This window comes from Salarias fasciatus, chromosome 17, assembly GCF_902148845.1.
Source record: "Salarias fasciatus chromosome 17, fSalaFa1.1, whole genome shotgun sequence".
In the NCBI taxonomy this organism is placed as follows: domain Eukaryota; kingdom Metazoa; phylum Chordata; class Actinopteri; order Blenniiformes; family Blenniidae; genus Salarias; species Salarias fasciatus.
Genome location: NC_043761.1, coordinates 11,076,638 through 11,095,596, shown reverse-complemented (window position 1 = coordinate 11,095,596; position 18,959 = coordinate 11,076,638). Strand labels below are relative to the sequence as shown.

Genomic DNA, 18,959 nt, shown 5'->3' with positions numbered 1-18,959 from the left:
TAGCAGCTGCAATGTCAGTTTCAGCAATGGGGAAGAAAAAAAAGGAGCTATGCTGCTTTAAATATAAATGCATTGGGTTTGACGCGTTCTCCAACACAATCTGAAATGTGTAAACACTGAATTATTTACTGCCATTTGTGAATTAGCAACAAATACTCATTTCTTGTGGTACTGAATTCTGTCAATAGAAATTTAGACATTGTGCTTTATGGAAATCAATGAATTCTGCACACAGAATGTGCTGCATGCAAGTTTTAAATGGGTAAATGTAATCCCGCTAAATCAGATTTGCAACCAAAGCCGAATATGAGAAGCAAACGCGCGTTAATGCCGGATACGGAACGGCCCTCTTCAGGCACCTGCTCCTCCTTTACAATTCCCTCCTTACAGCTTAGTTTGCCAGCTAATATTTAGACAGCCACATGCTACAGCAGATGTTAGCCACACACAGCAAGCCTTAATCAGAGGCTAAGCATGTAACCATGTAGCGAGCTCAAAACCGGGAGGAGTTCGCTCCGTCTTCCCCTCCCTCCGCCGTCTCCACATGTTCATCCTCTTTCAGGCAGCATTAAGCAACCTACAGACTCCTGTAAAGGGAGCCCAATCAAAGTAACACACATGGCTTCTATGTGGAAATCCCTTCAATGGGAATTATTTCATTATATCTACCTTTTTATCTCCTTTCCAGTTATCCCTTTAATTTACAGCCCCCACCTTTTCCTCTTCCCCTCTGTGAGAGCACACACTGCAGCTCCCTTTTTCCCCTGCTTCTCACAAGATTTAGGATAGCTATCTTCCACCGAGCCGCATGCCAGATGCTGACACCATGCAGGCAGCACTGTAGCTATTAACAGCTGTGGGTAAACTCAGCAGCTGCTTCCATAGGTGTTTGCCACAGACTCATCACCCTTGTGCCTCTTAATCTTGTCAACATGTGACCTTAGAGTGGAGCAGATAATCTGCCCCTCAGCGACAGATGTCCTGTCTTGATATCAGATGAGAAGGACGTGGGATTATTGTGTTATCTCCCGCACTTCTATTAACACCATTAGTATTTGAAAGTCTTTAGTCTATAATGAATTGCAAAACGTATGACTTTCTGAATCACCCATTGGGGTATGTGTGTCACTGTTAGCCTGTCCGGTGTACACTCTGACGTTTGCCCATCGCCAGCTTTGATTGACTCCAGCTCCCTGTGAGCAGGAGTTAGTTAAAGTGGGTGAATTCGTCATATGGAAATGGATCTGTACATCTACAGATTCGCTTTTATCAGCATCCACACTCTCCTACCTTATCTCAAACCGAGATATAAGCACCAGACTCTACGCTCTAGTTTCAAAACCTGCTGAGATCCTTATCAGTTGTGTGTATGTGTGAAACTGCACAGGTATTTTGTGTTGTTTTTATATATTCAATGGTACGTTAATACACAGTGTAGCACTGAGAGCCCCATGTTGAACATTTTGTTTCACTGAGAGTTCCCAATTTATCTATTTTAATTCTGCATCAGTAATCAGGCTCACAAAACTGGAAAAGAGCCCAAACCGGCACCAGCCAGCTGTATCTTCAACAGGCAGGCAAACATCTGTAAGAACCAGGATCCGTATCACTGGTGAGTCTATTTAAGGTAATAGCTTCCCCTGGCACAGGCCATCTGACAGAGCTAATTACGATAAAGTCTCGGCTGGGAGGTTTCGCACGCTGCCTGAGAAACCTTAAACACAGAAACTGGCTGTTTTTCACTGTTTTTCTTTCTTTGTTTTTCCTCTCGAATCACTGTTCCGTTCCTTAAGCACTCTTTACTCCCAAAAGGAGGCCTTCCTCATTAAGAGGATGGAAGCGTTTCAGATTTTCTCTCCTTTCTCCTCCTCATCCTCCAGGACAGCAGTGTGGCGAGCGCTTGATTGACAGGTGAGACATTTCTGTCGTTGGCGTCTCTCCCAGGTGTCCCGTTCCCTCGCAGGGGTATGCTTATGCCCGCCCGTGCACACGCACACGCACGCACACACCTAGGACTGCCAGAAACAATTGCGCATACACTGTGACAAACAGCAGTAACTGGGAGTGAGAGCAGCACACCACATTCTGCCACCAGGCCACCGATTCATTAATGTGTCCCAGGAGAAAACCCGCGGAAAAAAGCGAGAAAAACTAAAAATGAAACGCTAAAAATATAAGTGACTGTTCATCTGATGCTGCTAAAGATGAAGAAACATTATTTGTTTGTAACTTGGAATATGTTACCACGTTTGAGTGCCTGTTTATGATTGTGGGATAATGTCCTGGTGTTTCTGTTGGTAGCTCGGAGCCTGGTTTAAACGGAAATGGCAGAAGCACTGAAAACAATGTCCTCTTTTAGTTTTCACTTAAAAACAGGTCGTTTAAACAGGGCGTCAGTGGGTCTGAGACTGAGACGCTCGTCTGCGTGCGAGCAAATCTGGAATGTGAGATCGCTGCTTGCAATTCATAGTTACCAACTGGCTCGAACAGGGAGAACTTGCAAACTCCAGGCAGAAACATCCCAGAATAAATCCTGGGTGTGTTTCCTGTTAGAACAGAGTGCGAAGCACCACATTATATCCTTGAACAGATAATCCAAACAGTTTTAACACGGGCTGTGTGAGGAAAGAAATGTAATCTCAGTGCAATTCCAAATCACATAAAGGTTATCTTATTTGGAATGACTTTACTGCTGTTAAAGAAAATCTCCTGGTTAAAGCACTGGCTGGTGTTTCCCTCATGCATAATTCTGTATTCATGTTTCATAACAACATAAAAACGGGTCTGAGAAATTTTAAACAAAAATGGAATGAAATTGATTTGGTGTCTGCTCACCTGTTCCCTTTACCTTTTATCGCAATTTAATGACGTGACAACAAAGTCACACAAATTTGCATGTAAAGTGGTTTGAAAAATGCAGGAGTAACGATGTAAAACAGACATTGAGCCATTCCTGTTCTCCGATACGAGTGCTAACAAATCCCGATGAGTTTATTTGCCCTTATATGTGGTTCATCAAACACTTCCGGCTGACTAAGTAGGTGTATTAGATGGGTAATCAAAGACTGTTTTAACATAATTTGTTCACAAGTCTGTGGAAAACACCATTAAATCTGTTCCTTCTAAAAATTATCCCATTCTGACAACAATACCTCATTGAATCAGTTCATGTTTCCAGTATATTAATGTTAGGATGTTATTAATAAACATACTGGGATTGACATGCCGTTACATTGTTTGTGGTTCAATAAATTAATTTATCAGTGACTCTGTAAGGAAAAAACTACTGACTGAGACATTTATTTCTCTTGGAGTTTAACTCTCAGTGAACTTTCTAACAGTAAAACTGGCGAACACAGGCCAGATTCAGACCCCCGACTCACTCAGCATCTGGTCATGGATACCATGGCAACAGCATCCTGCGAGCCAATCACCCCTGCTGCAATGAGGCCACAGTCCTCCATTCAGGAGGCAAACAACATACACACACACACACACACACTCACTTGTTTTAAGTGGGAAGAAGTGTGACTTTGCAACGAGAGCAGTTTTCTTCAGCCTCCCACTGTTTTCTGTTCCATTGGCCACGCTAGTAGCAGTCTGAGATTGGTAATTGAATTAGTGGGCTGGAGACAACGTGGATTATTGCCCCTGTTGGGAAGCATTTTCTGCACTGCCTACAGTACAGTTAGTGGTGGCAGTGGCAGCGGAAAGGGTTTAATAATCACACCAAAAAACACAAAATGCTCAAGGAAGAATCACAAGTATTCTTCATGAGGATGCAAAGTTTTGAAATCCGTATAAAATATTGCACCTTGTGTAGAAAGGTTGTGCTTCTTCTTACCAAGACACTTCATTAGGGGCTCTTTTACCTAGCACGGTCCCACTGGAACAATATCTAATCAGGTCACCTTTAAAAATCCATAATTCAAAGTTAAGGTCAACATGAGAAAAGGCCACACTTTATCTCTTGAGCAGTTCAAGATTTCTTTATGCGACTTGACCTCCGATGTCTTAATGAACAGCAATTCAAGTATTGTTTTTCATTAAAAGCAACATTTAAGAAAATAAAGGCAAAATCGGGTTTTAACCTGCATCAATGCTTTACACAGACACATACATTATCCTGACAGAAATGCTGTAACAACCGCTGACCTGCTTCTTCTTTGCACACCGTCTGGCCGCTTTGTGTCGCTTCCTTACATCCGGAGCAAGCGATGCTTCACACCTGCGTGTGGACTCATGGGATCTGTGCTCACAAAGCACTGTGACCTAAAACCAGAAAAATATCCACTCATGTCTACTTTTATTTTTAGTGAAGACAAATCTTTTGCATGAGACTCCGAGCATTCAGTCGTATTGTCCAAGAACTCGCTCCTTCTGGTGGGTTAGGGAGGGGATTGAAAATCGGTGCTGCACACCTGTGCCGACACTTTTGTCATTTTGAGAAGCTGCTAATTAATCACAACTAATCCTTCCTGCACACAGACCAGCTGCATCACTCACTGACACAGTGACAACAAGGTCAAAACATCCACCATCTGCTTCCCTTCAGGAAACACTGGGCGACTCTCAGACAGATTGACACCAGCGATGGCGCGCGAGTTACAGCCTGAGACCCTGTGACAATCATGTGATTCATCAACAATGAGAATTTGCTTCTAATTGAGATGGTCTTTGAGTTTTGTGAACACTGTTGAGCCGAAGCGACAAAAACAAGAGACTTTCAAGACTGAGAATGAGTTGTTAAAACAAGCAGCAACACGAAGGCGGGAGACATACTGGAAGAGATATATGAGTAAACTCTATCTTCCATCTTTCTCTACCACTTTTCCAATTCAGTGTTTGGGAGGGGGGCTGGCACAAATCCCAGAGGATGAAACAGAAGTGAAGGAAAGCAGGGTGCACTCTGGGGAAATATCTCATGTGTACTTACTATCAGTTTAATTTGACCGATGAACCTGAAAGTTGGAAAACCATGAGGAAATCAAGAGTACCTAGAAAAAAGAAAACATGTTCAAATGAGAGAACATGATAACTCCACGCTGAAAGGCCTGGAAGAGGATATCTGCATCCTCAAGGCATTTCACACTGGGTTGACGTCGTGAGGCATGGAAACCACAAGATCATCCAAGGTGTGCTTTATATACAGTAAGTAATGCTGTGATTTTATGGTTTATTTATCCCTAAACAAAGAAAATCAACAAATGAAAGTGGCCATTTGTCTTTGAAACTATAGTGTAATATTATCCACTGTTCTACAATATAAAGGAAAAAAAAAAATCAATTAGAAAAAAAAACAAAAAAAAAAAACAAAAAAAAAACTGACCATATGGGAGGATATTAGTTTTTGTTTTTTCCAAAGTGGCAGCAGCATTAAAGACAATCATGGCATAAATCAAGTTTGTGTAAATTGGGACAATCTTCTAATCTAAACCACTACCTAATCCCAAAAATGAGCTTTCACTTAATTTTAAAATGTTTCCACAGCCATTGTTTGTAAGGCTTCAGGAGACATAATTCAAGCATAAGAGACAGAGACCCTCTTTACATGGCGTTTCAAAGCTAAACCTTTTAGTGTTTTCGTCGCAGAAAAGTGCCACGTTTACACGGCAACATTTTGAAAGCAATCAGCGGAACAGTTGCAGCAATGTCAGCCCATACTCCGAGCAGAATTGTCCCTTTGTAGAACAATAAATGTTCATGTCGAAATATTCTGCGCACGAGAGCTGAGCGTACGGCTGCCTGATATTTATGGGTTAGTGGAATTGTTGCAAATTATCATGATTAACTCGAAAATCAAGCTGAACGTGATTAATGACACATTCTGCCACTTCATTGATGATTGAATTGGCAGAAAATAGGAAGAAAGTTGGCAAATATGGGCAAACAAGAGGTATAATTCACAAAAGTAGGAAACTAAGTTCTGAAATCTAACAATATTCTCATCTCATACTGTATTTCACGACACCCAAATGTTCCAATACGTTCCCGACCAAGGCCAGAGTGTACTCTGTGGTTCAAAACAGAATAAAAAAGAAAAAAAAACGATTTGCAGACATTGTATTTTATCATCTCAAACAGGAGCTTTTTGGAGAATGCCATGACACTGCAACAGGACAGAAAGTGTGCTAATTCATGAGAACACAATAATACACATAGAATTCACAACTTTTTATCTGTGATCTGCTTGTAGGGCACACCATCTTCTTGCAAAAACATGTGATCTGTCTGCTTCACTTTGCCCTCAGCATTATTGATCGTTCTCTCCGACAAGAATGGACTCGCTGATACACTAAGAGTTTCCGTTCTTAGATCTCGCGTAATTTTGAAGGGTGAGCATCTAAAAGGTTGTTGCACGGGTACAGGAACGACAAATTAGTGCACTTCACTTAAATATCAGCCATTTCCTCCCATTCAGAAGCTCCCATTATTACACTGCTTCCAGCGGCGCAGACTTTAGAGGGTATTTTTGTAATTCATAACCAAATAGAACAAACTGTTTGAAAAGATATTTTTTGGTGAGTAGTGCAAAAAAAAAAAAAAAAAAAAAACAAAAAAAACCAACAACCTGTGGTTCCTCCAGAAGCTCAAGAGATCACCCACCTTTTTGCAAAAGCATGACAACAGATCTACACATTTGCAAAACATTCCTTTATTATAAATAAATCTCCTTTTTGTATAAAAACTGGCATGCTTCAACCATGGCATTTTACAGGTTCACAACCCAAGGCTACAACCCGGTTAGCCAAGACAGCAGGAGGAAACACACTCATCTCATTATGCAAGGGCGATCCATCAGACAACGGTGAGACAAGAATGAAAAAATCATCACAACCACAAAAATACTTACAAGTAGAGAACAACAACAAACATGTTTGAGTCTCATAGATTTTCTCTTACATTTCTCTTTTTAAATATCTTTTAAAATGTAATCTGTTAAATCTCTTTTTCAGCCCCACCTTTTGCCCTTTTAGTTATAATGTCTACACGGTTTCTGAGAGTTTTTCTTTTTGTAAATTATTTTTCTTTTTGATCTTTTTTTGGTCTTTTTTTTCTTTTTTCATTTATTTTTTTATGTCCACCACAGCATCCTGTGACACATTTTTTTTCATGGTTTCTTTTCTTTTCTTTTTTTTTTTTTTTTGGAACAGGTAAGTTCATGGCAGGACCAATGAGCTGTGAGCAGCAGGAAGCAGGCACACCGACTGGCTGTTTATGTGGTCCCACCTCTGTGGTTTTGATGGGGAACAATACAAAATGTCTCATGCTTGGATTCCGTTGGGCGCTCATGTCTCTCCGTCAGATCCTCGGCAGCCAATCAGCTTCACTCGACGGTCGCTTGGCCCTGCCCCAAGACACGCCCCTCTTCTTTCCAATCCCCTCCTTGATCTTCGGTGGTCCCTTCAGATGGCATGGTTACTGTAGCTGACATATGTTGTCTTAGTTGATGAAACTGGGCGAAAAATATGTGTATTCAGGGCGCCGATGACGTGAAGGATGAAACAGGAAGGGGAAGTAAGTAAGGTGGAAGTGGAAGATGTGATCGGAGGATGGAAAGGGACAGAAAAGAAGAGGAAATCACGTCAGAAAGCTACACAACGGAGTCACATCCACAGTCCACCGGCTTTCATTCCACACATGGTGTCGCGAGTCCTCTCCAGCACTCGATGGTAAATGTCAGTGTTTGAGCAGCACCACAGGCTACTGCTATGCAGCACTGCTGCGCTCTCATGCTCCATTTTTTAAACCCAAAAAGAATATAAATACGAAGCCCCATTTGCACGATATTTTCATGTGAAAACCGGAGCCGCATTTGTCCATTCACTTCTCTGAGGCCGTAGTGAACAGTTCCTCTGCACGCGCACGAGTAGATTGGACAAATAAAAATTGAAAATCACTCGTGATAGCAATACAGCTTCATCGTCTGTCCAAAGGAATGTCCGTGGTTTCTTTCTTTGTGTAAATAGACACTGTTACAGAAATGCTTTTCCACTTCAAAATTGTGTTGCACAATTACGACAGTTTCTACTGTCGTAAAAAATAGAGCAACTTTAACATTTTACCGTTTACTGTTCTTCCATTCTTTTTGAAACTGGACTTGTATGTAAATAAAAAGCAGGTAACTTTGCATTACATCCCTCACTGCTGCACACACACACTTTTTTTCCTGCACTAATGGAACAAATTTAAAACTTTTGGTTATTTTTTTTGCAAAGTCGTGAATTTAAAGAGACGACTAAGCATTTTAACCTTTCACTAAATAAATGAGCTGTGGCCTGCCTCCCACCCGTATGGTGATAAAGTACTGACAGGAAGGCACAGTCTACTTCTTTACCGTCCACACAATATAGTATGTTAATACAGACAGTGACGCACGCTTAATGGATGTGATCTGAACACACCAAAGGATGCAAAACTCTATTTACATTTGAAATCAGGGAAAGGAGGACATTAAACTGTGTGAATCGTGCTCATGCATAAATTCAGCATTTCATTTGCTGGGAGAAAAAAAAAAAAAAAGCCCATTCTCACATCCTGCTATATAGAAATGGCCACTATCACCGTGACTGCTTGCCATGCAATTAACAAAAAAAATCCGACATCTAATTAATGTTCAATTACAGCCAAATGCAAAAAAATAAATTAAAAAAAAACAACCAACAGTGTATTTAAGCATGATGCATACATGCACACGTACAGTACTAGATGCTACATCAAAAATGCTAATTAATTACCAACATGCAAGGTGGCTGCCAAATTATGTGTTTGCACCTCAATAATGTCACAAAAGCAGCTGTTTGCAATAAATATTCCTTTATATTATTGGGTTTTAATAATTTTACATTGGTAATGTGCACTTCTGTGCATGTGCGCATGGTAAATAAGTGGTTTCACTTGAAATGTTTCTTTGTAATTCTTTCTCCCAGAGATGATGGATTTTCAAGCGGTTTGTGTGTATTATTCCTCTGTGATGCATTTTTGTAATTAAGTTGTTTTCCTTGGGAAGATTGCAGTTTCCTTGTAAGAAGACATACGGTAAATCTAACCTGGATTACTCCATCATGGAAGTAATTATTACTGTTTGGTACGTTTTATATGTGTAATTATAAAACTTTGGTGTTCTCTTACTCACTGTTGGTCTCCATGCTCTCACACAGCTCGGTCTTAACCTCTCCATTTGGTCGATCTCCTCCCTTCTGGGTCAATTTTCCCGACATGGTGGCTGCTGTCACAATTGCCTGCGTAATTAACAATCAGAGATTCAATGCCGCTAACATGCTGCCAGGCTGCTCACGGTAATGGCTCTGCCGTAGCGAAATGTCATTCTTCCAGTCGTGTTAGAAACACTAACTTTGCTCAAACACCCTCATCAGCCAAAACCATTAAAAAAATAGCAAAGCAGGTTATGGAAAATGATATCAGGGAAACAGAAAGGAAAAAAAAATCTTAACTTGGTCTCACCTTGAAGCTCCGTTTTCGTTTAGGTACGTTCTGCTCGGGGTGGAAGAGGATGATGTAGACCTTAGGCATGTAGAGCATCCCCAGAGACACGGAGGCAGACAGGCTGAGGGAGATAGTCAGGGTGGTAGTCTGGATATACATCTAGGAGGACGAGAGAGAGGAGGAGAGACAGAGACGGAGAGTCATTTATCACATTTCAAGCTGTCACAGATAGCTGGTTTAATCTTCCAGTTATTGAATACGCTAGACGAACGGGAAAGAAGAAGAAAGACAAATGGGAAGTAGAAGGCACGGGAAGTAGACAATAGCCTAACAAGGGTGAGATTAGCAGAAAATCAGTGTGGCGACAGCGACAGTGACACACAGGCAGGTAGATCAGACTGTATATGAAATGATGGCGCCAATGAAGCTGCTTAATTGTGCGTGCGCTGAAGAGCTCATCTCGCCGTCTCAGAGCCTGAAACGAACAAATGTCGTGTTGTTTTGGTCATAATTATGAGCTGTTTTTTTTGTTTAGTTTTTTTTAACAGCATCAAGAAGACAGTGGAGATAAAGATCGACTAAACATCCAGATTTATTTTTCACTTGACATAAAAAACATTACGGCAGAATATTCAAACTCGGGGCATTAGTTAGCCGAGTTAGGGCAGGAGATGAGACGAAGAACACGTTCACATATAAACTGTGCAGTGGACTGAGCAAAACTGCGAGAGTCCTCAGAGAGTCCGTGAGAGTAGTTTAAAGGAGGACGGCTTTAATGACAGGCTTCACCCACACCCCTGACACAGCTGACAAGCTCCCGAGACATGGAGCTTATCAGGGGAGCGCTGTCTGCAGTCTGGATGTATATCAAGTCAAACTGTTAAAAATGAAAGAAGGCGGCTGAGAAGGCAAAAGAAACAGAGGGTCGCGAAGAGGGAGAGAAACTTGACACAAAAATTGATGTTTAGGGATGTGGCGAGTGACAAAAAGAGAACAAGAATGAGACTTGAAGAGATCAAGTGAGAAAGAGAGGGTGACCGGAGCGACTGGAGCGGCCGGCGCTGTCAAAAAGTGCTCAGACGCACCGAATGAGGCCGGGCTGGTAACTCCAGCCTGACACCCAGCAGAAACGGAAAGAGGGAGAAAGCAGAGCTGCGCCGTTAAGCATACAACGGCTGTTCACCTGAGGAGAGTCTGAACACCGCTTGTTTGATCCGCTGCTTCATTTCCATTTGAGGAAAGAAAACGTGCATACATTTAGAAAAGACTGAAGTGATACTTTCAGGGTTTGTTTAACAGGTAAAACTTAAGCTCTCTACAAATGTGTGTGTTAATATACACATGTTCATCCTTCATGTCATTTTTTTTTGAAGAATCTAACAAAATTAATTTTTTCAGGACAGATCCACCAGTAGATCAGGCTGCACGAAACCTAACTTACAAATCCATAATTTAGTGTATTTTACATGCTTTTAGTGTCCAATATTAAATATTTTAGAATGGACAAGTCTTGAATAAAATACTGATCCACCCTGTCCTCTGACAGCGGATTAAGCACAGCCCTTTTTTGATAGTTTAAGTTTCATCTGGGTGCCTCGACCTGCCTTCATATTAGTGTCCATCCCTTCGTGACCACAGTCAACCTATTCCTCACGGCTGGATAATGCACCGTGCCAAAAATACCAGCTTAAACTAGTTCGTGAAACATTTGCTTCACTCAGCTGCCCTCAACAGTCACCAGGTGAGAGAGAAAGTGAATTTATTTTCCATTTTCAATGAAGAATCCGAGAAGTTCTGAAAGGAAATCAGTGTCCAGGCTCAGTGTGTATAACACATGAATATATGAAACGCGAAATACCCATCATGCACTATTATACCTGAGACTAAATAAGACCAAGAGCCTGATATTCACCGTTCCAGGCAAGGTTCTTTTAATTTCGCCATTCATTTCAGAATTCAATGAAGGTTGTAATTGTGCCTCAAGATTTAAAAACACATTAGGGCAATTGTTCAAAATGTGCTGGAACTAAAAATGGACACCGCATGAAATAAAGAGGAGACATGACCTCAGGTTTCTCAGTCAATAGCGGCAATGATGTGGTGTGTTGCTGGGTTTAACCACCCGGGAAATTAATAGCTTTATGATGTTTGAAAAAAAAAAAGAATACTCCACAAGTCTGTCTGCTTTAGTAAAAAGTCGTTTAATTTCTCATTAAAACCTGACCGGGGACTCTTGGATTCAATATCAAAAAGAGCTCACTGACAAATGGGATTAAAGTACTTAACAAAGATACAGGGTATCTAATTAACTAATACTTTAAATAGATGAAAACACACGACTCTCCCCACTGGCTCCTTAGATTATGATCTGACTTTGTGATTGCTGATGTATCTGAAACTCACACACTCACACACAAGTGTCTTTGTAGATTTGTGAGTAGGCTAATCCAAATCCAAATTAAAACTAATCCAAATTAACAATCATCATTGGAATTTATTTTTCAAATATGTTCCTTATTAAATGGATTCGATGGGAGGGTTCGGCTCGGAGGAGTTTTTTCCCCCGCTCACAATTATGTGGCTTTATCAAGCAAGCTTTATCAGCACTCTACAACAAAATACATCACATTACAAAAAAATGAAATACCTTCTCGTACCAGAAAAATAGTACTACTACAGTCATTTTAAAACATGTTATTGAAAACAATAGTCAAAAACAAATCAAAACTCTGAATTAAATCAAGGTCTTTACCCTCAAACAAGTCTGAGGTGAAACCAAAATGTTCTCCCTTTCCAGAAATACGTCCAGTAATAAGGTCCCACAGTCGGAACAGTCAACACAAATATATAAGAGCACACAAACAGCCTTCAGGCGACAATTGACTGCACTGACAGAAGCCAAAGGGGAAGGGGAGTGCACTTGAAGTGAACCACAGGCAAACGGATGCATGCATAAACATGAACCCGACATATAAAATACCAAGCTGGTTTCCCGGTCAAACAGACCGTAATAAGGATTTCATACGGAAATTAAACACAGAGATACTCTCTTCCAAGGGCGACCTTTAATATCATAACATCAAGGAGCATGTTGGCCAGGGGGGTAAAAGAACCCTGCCTGCAGCTGCCCTACAAGCTGTGAAAGCCGTTTATATTCACACACACACACACACACACACACACACACACACACACACACACACAAAGACATTGAACATACACCACACCAGGAAATTCACTTTAAGTCTGTGTGAGACATTCAATTAAGGGGAAGGAAAACAGTCATTACCACAGCTAGCAGGAGGAGTTTGATATATTTACATGTTGCCATATTGTTTGTTTCTCACATGTCCTGCCTACAGATTGCACCTAATTGAACGGTGCTGATCCAGGGATCAGTGACTCACCATATCTGAGAGGAACAGATGGAGGCAGAGAGAAGGCAGTAAAGTTTAAAAAAAAAAAAAAAAAAAAGCAAATAAAGAAAATGGTAAAGATGGAATAAAGAGTGAAAGGAAAAGAACGACTCCCTTAAGCTGTGAACTTGCTCTTATCAAAACAGCAGCGAGGCTGCTGATAGCCGCTTCCATTACATTCAGCCTTTGGTCAAAAGATGTGGATTCCTGCTGTTATTTACACACACACACACACACACACACACACACAAACACACACACAACCTGTCGTCCTCCACCTTGCTGTCCAACGATGATAATGACCCAAAATATGTGCACCCGAGGAGCTCTTTATTTTCTCAAAAGTAGCTCAAAGAGCAAGCGGTTGACTGTAGATAGCTGTATTCAATGTGTACCTTTAGGGTTCAAGTATTTATAGATGTCTCTTTTTCTGGTGTGTTATATGAAAAGACTATGAGAAAGAATAAAGAGTACAGCGATATTTGGATTTGTGTTGCTCCTCTGTTTAGTTTTAGGGTGCAGGTAGTGCTGCTTTAGTGAACTTATTAATCAGTACTTCCCGTGTTGGGTGTTTTTATTGGCGTCTAATGGCTCATTTCATTTTCAGAAAAATGCTCATCAAAAGATTTTCATGCCCTTAATGCTGATTAATTTTCAATTAGCACCTAAAGGATTGTTCCGCGGTTCTCAGCGCGGACCTTTTTGGTAATGATTGCAATCATTTATCCACCAACAACACAACCTGGTCAAGACCTCCCTTCTGTTTTTGTATTTAATTGTAAACACATTTTCCATCAACAAGACCGTCCCAGGTCCTTTTAATGTAAGCATATTTTAATCATGAGGAAGAAACTTCCAACAATTAGAGCAGAGAGAAATAACTTTTCTTGAGGGTGTGAATGCAGTTTTTGGTTTCCTCCTATATGGACAGAAACTAAGCTGGATTGATAATATGGAAACTAAAGGATTAGAAAGCCTTTGTCGTCACTGTGGATCAACATGTAGACAGTCGCTTCTCGACTGTACTGACGGTCTTGGTTGTTTTCCTCCAACACGGTTATCATCAGGTTCAACGATCATGTCACTCCTCCTCCTCCGGTCCAGACAGAACATACGGTCGGCCGCTTATACTAAACATCAGTATAAAAATGTTAATTCCTGGGGCACGTGGTTGATCCTGACAGACAGGCCGCATAATAGTTCAACCGTACATCAAATGGGCGTACAGAGAGCATTCTCCTTTTCACAGCTGAGCCACATGATTGTTGAAGCCTGACAGCTAATGTGAATGGTTAATCTGACTTGGCCTCGGTATATGATGACACTGTAACAGAACGTACTTAGAAAGACTGCACCAGAAGCAAATTAACCAAATTGGGCCAAGTCTTTGCACACACTGCGATTTTTACTTGCTGATATGCACATAGCAATGAGACATACAGCAAGTAGGCATTATGTTAATCATATGTTATATAAATGGAAAATAGTAGCACCAGAGAGCTTTTTCTCTGCACCTTTGGTGGATGAATCATTTTCTCACCACAGCTGGTTGGTACACGATCAGAATCTGCTGCTGAGAAGTGACAAGCCCAGTGAGACAGTGATGTATTTTAGCCAATTCCTCTAAAACCAGAATCTCTGGAGTCAAAACTAAAACATGACGCAACTCGGATTGAGGGTGTGTGAAGCCAAATGCGGATTTATCCAAATTTGACACATGCGAGAGGCACATAAGCAAAAAACACAGAAAAAAAAAAATAAAAAATCTGAGCTTCTGAAGTTTCATGAACCCAGACATGGGAGATTTTTGGTTATTACACAGCATCTGTGATTATTGCAGCTTCTTTCAAACCAGAAAGCAAGCAAAGGCTACAGAAATCAAACAGCTTTAGACGGCTGTGTGCCCGGCTTTGCCAACATAGACTAGAGGTTTTCTTTTGGAAAAAAAAAAAGAAAGAAAACAACAGAAATGGCACGAATACGACAGGCATTATGGGTAAATGGCTGAGAAACTAAACAAGGCAAAGGACACTGGGAAGAAAAAACATTTTTTTGGGAAAAAAAAAACAAACAAAAAAAACCCCCCAAAAACATTGGCTTGCAGGGCCTGAGTGAGTGATGAAGAGAAACACACATCAATAATGAAGTGACACAGAAACACACTGACTGAACTAGGCAACAAAGTCCTGCCGCACTCCTCGCCATTGGCATGTTGTTCGGGACTCAATAAAGATTTTCCCCTGGGACACTTACAGGGAGGCTCACACATGTTGAAAAAAACTTTGCTTTAACCAAGCACCAAGTTTTCATGGTTAACACCATCTTGTGTGTCGTTGGCACTGCTCTGCTCTGCAGCGTGGGTCTGAGGAAGAACCAGCCAGCAGAGCGTGCAATCGTTGATAAGTGCATCTAATTGGAGTGAAGCTGATCAAAAAAAAAGACCCTGCAATCTTTGAAAGCTTTATTCACTCATGTTTTACCACAAAGAAATACATCAGACATGTTATCTGAAACACGAGCTATAAAAAAAGTCACCGCCTGGGGACAATGGGTAAAAAAAGACGTTTCAGAATGGAGGAACGCCGTCCTTCCATCTGGACACTTGCATCAAATCGCTGAGCGTTTTCTTAAAGCCGAACTCAAATTCACCCTTCTATGGTCACTGAGTCATCAAGATCTTCTGCCAGATAGAACTTCTTTGCATTTTTGCTTTTTTGTTGTCTGGAAAATTTGACATAAATGACTCCTGGCTACTTTGTCTGAAGTCAGTGATCGGGTGGAGAGAAAGATGGGTAGCAAAAAGAAAGCCGCTTTCAGTCAGAACTGCAGAACTGAGTTTCCCACACAAAGTGTGATATTATTCTCCTCTAGAATGTGTCACAACACTGAGCTGAGGTGTCCTTGACAGGTGCTCGTCCCTGTGAAAATATTTTTCAAGCAGCGTGACTTTCCAAATTGCTTAAAGGTCCTGATCTAACTTCACATGAAGCCATTTAGTAGCAAAACCTCCCGGGTGTGTGTTTCTCTGAGCCTAATTGACACCTCCCTCTTTCTCTCCTCTGGCACCATGGGAACACTCATCATGTTAATCAACTGAGCAGCGGGAGGCAGAAGAGACTTTATTTTTGTGAAATATTTATTTATTTATTTATTTATTTATTTGAAGGGATCATAGCAGTAAGGATTGAATCACTTATGACACAGATGAATATGAAGGATTGGGATTATGCAGACTTCATAGACTCAAAGTTATTGAGAAGGAAACATTGCCCTAAAACAAACTTTTCTGATCAGACTCTGAACAAGAAGAATGATTTTTTTGGTGTTTCAGCTCCAAATGAAACAACAATTTCAGGAAGTTAAGCGAATTAATTCATCTTCTTAGTGGTGAGTTTCCAGACAAAGTTGAATTATATGTAAAATACTATACATGTAAGAAACTGCCAACCTCACAGTGCAAAGCTTTATGGGATTGATCTATTCAGTGAATCAGATCAAATTCTTGCTGTGCATAATTTACATTGTGAATGCTCAAAAAGAAAGCAATACATGGGATTACTAACAAGAAGTGACCAAATAAACACCACAACTGAGAGAAAAGAGCTCTAACCACTGGTCTTTTTCATGTCCGAGGTATAATAGGAATATTTACTTTTTTTATAAAGTATGTTGAATTCAGTTTTGACAATATGCAAGTGATAAATTTGTCCTGATGTCTGATAGCAGTTCCTATGACGTGTTATTAACAGTTATTAGTAGTCATAGGAGCTGTGCAACTCTCCACCAGGGATTATCTTCCAGATGAGAAAACAAATCAATGAGTTCAAACAACATCAAACCCGCGAGTCTAGATTTTTCTGTGTGACTTAATAAAAAAACTATTTGTCTCACAAGGCATTTTGAAAGCAAGTGTTGTGATCTCAAGTCATCTCTCCAAGGCTACTAAAAGCTGCAGATTATGTGTTAAAGGAAGGGAACTCAACAAAAATGCTTTTATGGCACAGAGAGGGGAAATAATCTTTAGATTTCATCTCTTATCTGATGGTCTGAACTCAATCGACTGTAAAAGGAAGCAGCTCCTGAAGATTCATATAAACATAATGTCACTGAATATAACATTATTGCCAAGGGGAAAAACCGTTTTCAAACGCATTAGTGACTGAAATAGTACATTCATATCAAATATAAAAATTTCCATCTACACAAAATATCCCACACTTACAATAACTAATCAATAGTTATTTTAAGAAAATAGGAGCATTCAAGTTTGTTTTCCATCACTACAGGAAATCATCAATATGACTCAAAATAACACACGGAATTGTATTCGCTTCATATATTCTCATAGATATTTCCTACAAGTACTGCCGACGATGTGTTGCGAATTCACTGAGGACTGAGAAACATGTTGACGACGTCAGTGTCTGAAAATAGCTTTTAAAACCATCGGTTCATGGCCAAAGCAGAGAAGACCAATGACAAAAAAGCAGCTCCAATTATAGTGCTCAATTCAAAAAACATCATTTAAAATCTCCATTAAAAAGTGACTCAAAGGTGAAAAGTAGTTTTTAAAATCCCTTTGTGTGAAAAACTTCCTTTTTCAAGAATTTATTCAATCTTAACATGCTTATTAAACCTCTCCACACGTCTGTCACACATACTTCCCTAATGGTGCTATGATGAAAAATTGTAAAGAAAAGACATGGAACTCTCCACTACAATATTTTAACTTCCTGTTGGTGCCATTTAATTGGGCCCGAGCCCACTGGTCACTGTTGTCCGCAAGTGCCTCATTAGATGCTACAAAACAGCACTTAAAGCCCTTTTTTCCTTCATCTAATCCATACCAGTCGAGGATTTGTGTGTGTCAGGAAAGAGTGCGCGGGGCTTTTTATGAAATAATGTTATAGCTGTGTTTGCTGCAGCACAGCTTGTTAGCGTGGCTCTTATCGACTTGCAGATCTGTATGAGATTCAGCCGGCAGCCTCGAGTCAAGCCATTCCTGACTTATGCATAAAAGTTGAATTGTAATGGGTGCTGTGAGGGTCGGCCTGTTGTCAATAGCCTCATTCCTCCCATAAGTGACACAGCCGTGGCCCCACTGTGCACCGCTCCAGCCAATTAAAACACCCAGCAAGGACTTCCACGGAGCAGCATCACTCAACTCTTATCCAAGTCGCAGGAAACGTGAAAGTGTCTTTCCCCTCTGCCGTTCTGACACCGCTTCTTTTTTTGTGCTGTTTTAGTTAGAAGAAAAACGGTCTGGATATCATAAAAAGCAGGTTTCCGGATCAATGGAGGCCTGTGCAAAATAGGCTCAATCCTCTTTTGTAATGCTAAAGAAAACAATAAAAGAGGATGCTGGTAAAATGAGGGAATTGGGAAAGTGACTTTATTTATCTTCTGAATTCTTCTAGCTCGGCTTCCATTTTTAACAGACCACAAAATCTGTTTCAAGATTAAAACTGCTGGAGAAGAAAAAGTGAATGAAAAAAGTTATTTTACTGATCCACTCGGGGGGATTATTTCTCTGCTAGTTAATGTTAACTACAGATACTCGGAGCAGTTAGCCTGTGAGGCGATTGCCTGTTAAGGACATTAATCAGGATGCTATACTGCAGCAACTCATTGGCAGTAGGATTTGAACCACATGCACTGTTTTGCCTGTTTTGTAGCTTCCTGCAGACTCCACTACCATTGAGATGCATCTCACTCTTAAACTAAAATGGTAATCAATTTGTCAGTATGAATGTTTTCTCTCATTTAAATAAAACTAATTACTGTTGCTACATTAACATGCTGTATCGAGAAATTATGCTAATGCGACCCATCAATACAAACAGAGGAGTGGTGTCGTAACAACACAATGATGATCGCCTTGTCCTTTCGATCTGTTCTCGGCCAATCACACACACTCGTGAACTGTTGCAAGCCGTGCTTTGCAGTGATTGGCTAATAGAGGAAGGAGGAGAGGAGCTTACCTCTTTCGTTTTGGAGTGGTTTGCACTTCAACTTCAGCTGTGAATAACCTCCTGTACTTCACACCAATGCGCAGTGAAAAGGGCTAAGAAAGCACAAACTAATCTCACGACAACA

General features: G+C 40.6%; 1 protein-coding gene across 2 annotated transcripts in view; it reads right to left on the bottom strand.

Annotated features, from left to right (window-relative positions):
* Positions 1–7,142: 7,142 nt before the first annotated feature.
* Positions 7,143–18,959, bottom strand: part of grm8a (glutamate receptor, metabotropic 8a) — a 193,035-nt gene continuing 181,218 nt past the window's right edge. The window contains exons 11-13 of one of the 2 annotated variants that reach the window (XM_030113945.1): positions 9,466–9,606; positions 9,137–9,242; positions 7,143–7,456 (exon numbers count right to left, since the gene is read on the bottom strand). In XM_030113945.1, the coding sequence (XP_029969805.1) occupies positions 7,407–7,456; positions 9,137–9,242; positions 9,466–9,606 (297 nt within the window). In that variant the 3' untranslated portion in view covers positions 7,143–7,406. Of the gene's footprint in view, positions 7,457–9,132; positions 9,243–9,465; positions 9,607–18,959 lie in introns of both variants that reach the window. The other variant, XM_030113946.1, reaches the window with a different exon arrangement.